Genomic DNA, 7,452 nt, shown 5'->3' with positions numbered 1-7,452 from the left:
ATAAAAGAATAATTGGGAACAGATACAATTTAGACAAGTAGAGAGATCCGAAAAATATATATGAACACTGATTAGAAAGAAAATAACAAACAAACAAAAAACACAAAACCTAACCCGGTGGGAGGAGGAAAAAGAAAGACAAACTTTCTTCTTCCTCCTCAAAGTAGATCAACAGGAACCAATGAGATTTTGATTTGGAAAAGGGAAAAGTAGAGAAATCTGCAGTTTTTTTTCTTTGCTGCCCGAAGTTTTTAATTCAGATATTTTTAAGGGATAGTGTGTAAAAATACCTTCAATATTGACAGTTAAAGTAATTTTACTCTTAAGATCACAAATACGGAAATTATATCCATAATATTTGCAAGGTGGACCAAATTTACCTATAAATACAATTATACTCTACCCAATTATAAATCTCATTATCTCAATTCCACATGTGCGTTATGTTATCACTAATCAACAAAATATGAAAGATATAAATTTTTTTCAGGTGTCTACACGTATCTTTAATTTGATACCGATGAATTATAATATCACATAAATGGAGCGGTGATAATAAAATTCATATTACATATCCATTTGATATAGAAGTTAAGGATCTCTTAATAAATTTTCATTGCATAGAATTTAACTTTTGAGGGATAAGGTGCAAAAATACTCATAACCTTTATAATTAGGAGAAATTTTACTCTTAGAGCATCTCCAACAGACTCTTAGTTCACTCCCTAAAAATAATATAAAAAATTGACTCTTAGTGATTTAAGAGTTACTAATACATATAATCTCCAACAATACTCCTTATATTCACTCTCTATTTATTATTTTATTATTAAAGTTATTAAGTATTGTTATATTAACCAATAGTGAAAGGAGAGAGGCAAATCAATAATAAATTATTAATAAAAAATAAATAAGGAGGCACTAAGAGGTGGAGAGAGGCTCTCTATTAATAGAGAGGATGGGGAGGCTCTTAGTGATTTGAGGAGCCACTAAGAGGCTGTTGGAGTTGATTTTTAACCATCTCTCCTCAAATTTTGACTTAAGAGCCAATTTAAGAGGCTGTTGGAGATGCTCTTAACGTCTAAAATGATGTAATTTTACAGTAGTCAAAAACAATTTTACTCCCAATGTCTAAAGTTTGGGTCAATTTTAGACATTATTATAAAACACAGATATTTTATTCCTTATTATGCACTAATTGCATATCTGTTGGTTTAAAAAAATCATAGTTTTTGTGATTTAATAATAGAATTGGAGATTAAAATTTATAAATTTCGTGAAATATTTGAATTTTTTTGTCAAACTTGTACAAAAGATAATATATATTTTTAAAATTTTTCATGTTTAATCATATGTTTGTAATTTGTTACCAATTAGTGATAAAATGACATAAATGTGAAGTGTAGATGCAAAGATTAATGACCGATAAGATAATTTGATGAATTATTTATCAAATTGACTCAACTTGTCAATATTAGGGGTAAAACTGCTTTTGGCTGCAAAACTTAGGGGTAAAATTTCACCATTTTAAACATTAAAGATAAAATTACTCTTGAATATAAACGTTAAAGATATTTTTACACCTTATCCCAACTTTCAAATATTAAAAAACTAAAATTGATTTTCTTCCAAAAAAAAAATAAAATTGATTTAATTTACAAACATTAATATTAAAAATAAATTTACACATCATTTAATTTTTATTTTAACTTTGGGATAAGGTATCAAGGTAGGTCTAATATTTTTGGAGAAATATCAATTTAGGCTCTATGTACAAAATAACACTAATATAAACTTATCATTTAAAAAATGGTACCAATTTAGATATTGATAACGGAACGTGATACGTCATTCATATTACTCTGTTAAGTTCTGATTTCTCTCTCTTCACGTATAATTGATAGAACTTAACAGAATAATATAAATGACATGTCACATTCCATTATCAAGATCTAAAATAATATCTCTTTTTTTCCATTAAAAAATAATATCTTTTTTTAAATTAAGTCTATATTGATACGATTTTATACGTAAAGTTTAAACTGATATTTGTCTGAAAACCATTGAGGTATTTTACCTTTTAAGTTTCAACAAAAGTGGAGTATTTTTTTATTGTCTACCTTATGCCTATTTTTAACCATGATCCCAATCTTGATTGACAAAAACTTGAAAGATAGATCCTAAAATTGACCCATACGCATACCAAAGGATAAGACCAAAGCATACCTTGGCCATTTTCGACGTGGACATCGGATGGCATTTATGTAAATATCGAAAAAACAAGGCCTAAAGTAAAACATGACATCTCGAATAAAGCAGCAAAAAAAATTAATATTATAATATAAACATAATCACACCACACGAGCTCAAAGGGAAGCACAAGAAGCAAACTCCGAACAAATTGAAAGCATTTTCCAGATTAGGTTTTCACTCTCTCTCTCTCTCTCTGTTCTCTTGTCTTGCGGCTAGGGTTTTTCTCGCTCTTCTGTCTTTCTCTAATCTTGCTGTTAATTACAGATCTCTCTCTCTCTCCAATTTATATACAGTAAACATGGAGGTGGTGTTTAGTTAGGGTTTCTTGGTCGCCTTTCGAACTAGAATCGTTCAGATTTTAGGGGTTTTGGTGTTAATTGGTGATTTTATCGGAAATGGCGACCATGAACCCTTTCGATTTGTTGGGTGACGATGATGCAGAGGACCCGTCGCTGCTGATCGCTGCTCATCAGCAGAAAGTCGGTGCTGCTGTGCCTAAGGAAGCTCAGTCTCAGCCTCTAGGTAAGAAGGCGCCTCAAACTCAGCCACAAGTCAAGCAAATAGCTAATCTCCCTTCCAAGCCTCTTCCTCCTGCTCAGGCTGGTAAGGTTTACTTCACTTTGTTCTTTATTTTGTTCTCGAATGATGCAAGATTGATTCAAGAAAGTTATAGTATTACTTGTGTGTATATATATTTTTTTTCCTTGATGCAAGATGTGTGATTGTGTTTTTTTGGTTGGATTATTTATTTCTGCATTAGATTTTGCATCTTAACATATATTTCACTACTATGTTGTTGAGCTGCTTCTAACTGTTAACATTTGAGCAAAATTTACTATCATAATGACACTATTGATATGAAGGTAGTTATTAGTACATGTGAGTACACTTATATATCAAGCTGGGGTTTAGTCTTTTGCAAATATGATATAGCTTACTTTGTGCCATTAGGAATATTTTACTGTGCCCCTATATATATTGGATTGAATTTGCTAGAACTTAATAGTCTTATGGATAACTCAATAACAATTCTGAAAAATATTATTGTCTTAATCACATGCTTTTGTACTTTCATTTTCACAGTTAAGGAGTCGAAAAGCGAATTTGGCCGTGGAGGAGGTCGTGGTGGTGATGGCCGTGGACGTGGGTTTGGCCACGGCCGTGGCCGTGGTGGATATAATAGGGACTACAACAATGAAAATTCATTCAACAACACTGGAGCGCCTACTGCTCAAGGTGGCCCTGAAGATGGTGATAGTGGGAGGGCCTCTGAAAGGCGTACCTATGGTGGACCTCGTGGTGGTGGTGGCTTCCGTGGTGGTCGTCGTGGTGGTTTCAGTAACGGAGAAGATGGAGATGAAGAGCGTCCTCGCCGTCGATATGAACGTCACAGTGGAACTGGACGCGGGTAATTGTTTTATATCTGACTTTGGTCTTTGAATATCATGTGGCAGTGCATCCAATTTAAGTTATTCTGCAGGAATGATATTAAGCGAGAGGGGGCTGGTCGTGGGAATTGGGGCACTCAGGCTGATGAGCTTGCTCAGTAAGTGTTCTGCTGCAATCCCACCATTACAATATAAAAATTGGGGTTAAATGCATAATTTGTCTCAATAAAATCACTCAAATTTGAGTTTTGTCTCAATTGGGTCACTCTTTCGATTTCAGTCATGAAAAAACATCAGAATGATGATATAGGTGACACGTTAGTATGAGACAACTCAGATCTCTGACTGAAATGACACATGACATCCACGTATGGCTATCACGTGTTGATATTTTTATGAAAATAAAATAAAATTTAGTGTTTTTCATAAAAATATCCAACATGTGGTTGTCACATTTCGTTTCGGTCAGAGATCTGAGTTAACTCATGTTGACATATCACTCTTGTCATTATTTTGATGCGTTTTAACCACTAAAATCGGCTGAGTGACCTAATTGAGACAAAACTCAAAGTTGAATGATTTTATTGAGACAAATTAAAGTTGAGTGACCATTTTAAGACAACTATGTAAGTTCAGTGACCAATGATGCATTTAACCCATAAAAATTGTTGCGGTTTGCAGTATTGTCTAATTGACACTTTTCCATTGGATCAAGGATCATCTTTGATGTGGTGAAGCTCTTAGCCTAGTGGTTGAGAGCATACCTATGACTTGGGAGGTCACAGGTTTGAATCACATGGGGGTGGGGATTTTTCTTTCTTATTTAATGTAACTGCATTGCGTGCAAATTTTAAAAAAATATCAATTTCTTATCAAAATAAAAAAAGGATAATCTTTGATTATTTTTGGTGCATTAAATCTTTTTGATTTTTTTTACATTATTTAAGGTCTTATTCATGGCATTCTTCTTTATTGCAACCTATAAAACTATCTACCAGTACTTTTTTATATTTGATTGATACCCGTGTCCCGACTGTCTCAGTTTCCTTTCTCTTCACTCATCTTAATAGTGGCAGTCCCACCATAATATGAATGTGTTAAATCCTCAGCTGTCTCATTTAGGCTAGTGCCACCTTGTTTAATTTCCTTCCATAAAAAAAATTGCAATGCGTATTGGTTACTATTGTTTCGCTGCCAATTAACACTGTAATTTCCTGTGCTACTATAGGGCGACTGAAGAAGCTGTCAACGGGGGTGAGAAGAATCTGGTAGATGAGAAGCCTGTGGGAGAGGAAACAGCAGATGTAATTAAGGAGAGCCCTACCAATGAACCTGAAGAAAAGGAACCGGAGGATAAGGTAGGTGGATGCATGCTTTATTTCTGATGTCCGTGTTTATGGCCTATTCATGATCTTTGCTGCCAAACGTTCTGGATAAACATTTGTTTTTCTAGTTTTTGTTTCTCAGCTGTGTAGTTAAACTTGAGTATTGTTTGAAAGCCTTTCATGCCTTGGGTTGTTGCTCTGGAGCTGCATATGTTGTCTAAGAAGGCTTCTAAATGCGGTCTTAGTGGTACCTGACTATTTAATGCCTGATGACCGGTGTTACATGTATTTTAATTTGAATTGTTCAGACTTATTAGTCATTATCGAGTTGTCAGATGAGGGAGCAAATTATCATTGGGGTACCTAAAATTCAACTTCGTTCTAGCCACATGCAGTGCTGTAACATTCTTTACAAAATGATAATTTTGCTTGTTCGTGGTGCCTTGCTATTTAGGAGATGACTCTTGAAGAATATGAGAAGGTTCTCGAAGAAAAGAGGAAGGCCCTGCAGGCGCTGAAGACCGAGGAAAGAAAGGTGGATACTAGAGCATTTGAAGCAATGCAGCCGCTTTCAAGCAAGAAGGGTGGCGATGAGGTCTTTATCAAATTGGTAATGCCTATCAAAAACATTTGAAGTTTATATTCCCTATTAATTTTATGAACCCATTTTTCATATACTAAATATCTTTTTTAAAATTTTCGTTTTGAAGGGTTCTGACAAGGATAAGCGGAAAGAGGCTCTTGAGAAGGAAGAGAAGGCTAAAAAGGTGACACTTTTTTCTGTATTAATTTTGTTTGCTTTTTCCTTTACCATTCATTCATAATTGCAGTGGTTGCACCACTATAAGCATATTTCTGCCCATTTCTTTAAAAATTCGATGCATTTTTTCACAGGTTTTTTCCTTTTGAATTGTTAATTTCAATATTGCTTTTAATTTCCTCTAAAATATGAAATATTGTGGCTAGAGATGAATTCGGCTTTCTTTTTAAATAACTTCATCACCGAAGATAGGGCTGTCAAATTCTGACACTACTACGTGATTAAAAGACACTAAGTCACTTGACACGACTCATCCTGACACTATTATTATTTTTGTTGCAATATATCTTAGGGTAAATGATTTATTAGTCCCTACATTTTTACTTAACACACTGTTTAGATGTATTTTAATAATACACTGTTTTGTCCTAAACTTTTGTTCTATTCAACAGATTAATCCCTTGTAGAGAGACTAAACTGTTGAATAGAACAAAAATTAAGGACTAAACAATGTATTATTAAAATGAGGACAAAAAAGTGTGTTAGGTAAGAATATAGGTACAGGTAAATTATTTATCCTATATCATATATAATCATGTAGAATACATAAATCATACAACACTATTATAACACAACAACCTGTTTTGTTTTGACACTCCTACCCGAAGGTATAGTTGCTCTTCGACTCTGAAGGCTGCCTTCTCATGTTTTTGTTCACATTACTAATTGTTAATTCACGGCTTTCTGATTTAATTATTGCTAAGTACATCTGAATTGTTGTCGTGATTGTAGTCGGTCAGCATCAACGAGTTCTTGAAACCTGTTGAAGGGGAAAAGTACTACGGTTCAGGCCGTGGTCGAGGGTCACGTGGCCGAGGGCCACAAGGAGGGTATGGCGGCCGAGATCCAAGGAGCAATGCACCAGCAGCCCCATCCATAGAGAGTGCTGAGCATTTCCCAACCTTGGGTGGCAAGTGAGAACTTGGAACCCAACTTTAAGATGTCAGTTTTACCATTTTTGGGTTCCTTCCTAAACTAGAAAAAATGACTAAAATAATGTGGTTTTCTGTATTTTATATACTGTTTAATTTTATGACTTAAATTGTATATTTCAGGCTTTTAATTTTGTGTCCTCGTAGTGTTTATTCTAAGTTATAGTCATTATGATATTTTGAGAATTTGGGGCCATATGAAAATGGAGTTATTGCATGTCTAGAAAAATTATTGCCAAATCAATTTTGTTTGCAAATATGTAAAATACTTGCGATTTGTGGGGTGCATAAAAAGATTAGTACGAGTCCCAAGTTAATTACTAAATACATTTAGTATACATCTATTATTTAGAAGTGAGATAAAGTACAAAAATCTCAAATATAATCAAAGAAAGATAACTTAGATATTTTGTTTCAATGTTCTACATCCATTATGTATGTGAATTATTTATCAACTCTAGGAAATATTTAGTTTTTATAAAGATTAGCGAAATACAATTTTAGATTCAAATCCATGAATTGTTCGTGAATTCACAGTCAATAGTTAATGGTTCAAATTTGTCTTTAATTTTTTTTTGCTTTTGTGACTGAAAAGTGACTTTTCATTTCAATAGAAAGCATAAAGAATTTGAATAGTGTACGTTTTGAGATACTATACAAAATTAATTGAAAAGATAGATCCAATAAATAAAAAGAAGGATTTCTTTTTAGGAATTTAGCAAAGGGATTAAGAA

The 7,452-nt window shown here is 33.5% G+C and overlaps 1 protein-coding gene across 3 annotated transcripts; it reads left to right on the top strand.

Moving 5' to 3' along the window:
- The first annotated feature begins 2,334 nt into the window (after positions 1–2,334).
- LOC136216521 (RGG repeats nuclear RNA binding protein A-like) lies at positions 2,335–6,858 on the top strand. 3 transcript variants are annotated; one of them, XM_066003058.1, is made up of 8 exons: positions 2,335–2,423; positions 2,547–2,856; positions 3,337–3,661; positions 3,734–3,799; positions 4,870–4,999; positions 5,421–5,576; positions 5,677–5,733; positions 6,519–6,858. In XM_066003058.1, the coding sequence occupies exons 2-8, from the start codon at positions 2,649–2,651 to the stop codon at positions 6,702–6,704; spliced, it is 1,128 nt and encodes a 375-aa protein (XP_065859130.1). In that variant the 5' UTR covers positions 2,335–2,423; positions 2,547–2,648; the 3' UTR covers positions 6,705–6,858. The 3 variants fall into 3 exon arrangements, with proteins under 3 accessions (XP_065859130.1, XP_065859129.1, XP_065859131.1); XM_066003057.1 differs by having other exon boundaries at positions 2,518–2,856; XM_066003059.1 differs by lacking the exon at positions 3,734–3,799 and having other exon boundaries at positions 2,366–2,856.
- Positions 6,859–7,452: the final 594 nt, after the last annotated feature.

The sequence above is a fragment of the Euphorbia lathyris genome, chromosome 2 (assembly GCF_963576675.1).
Source record: "Euphorbia lathyris chromosome 2, ddEupLath1.1, whole genome shotgun sequence".
NCBI lineage: Eukaryota > Viridiplantae > Streptophyta > Magnoliopsida > Malpighiales > Euphorbiaceae > Euphorbia > Euphorbia lathyris.
The sequence above is the reverse complement of the archived record's forward strand: the minus strand, read 5'-3'. Positions and strand labels throughout refer to the sequence as shown.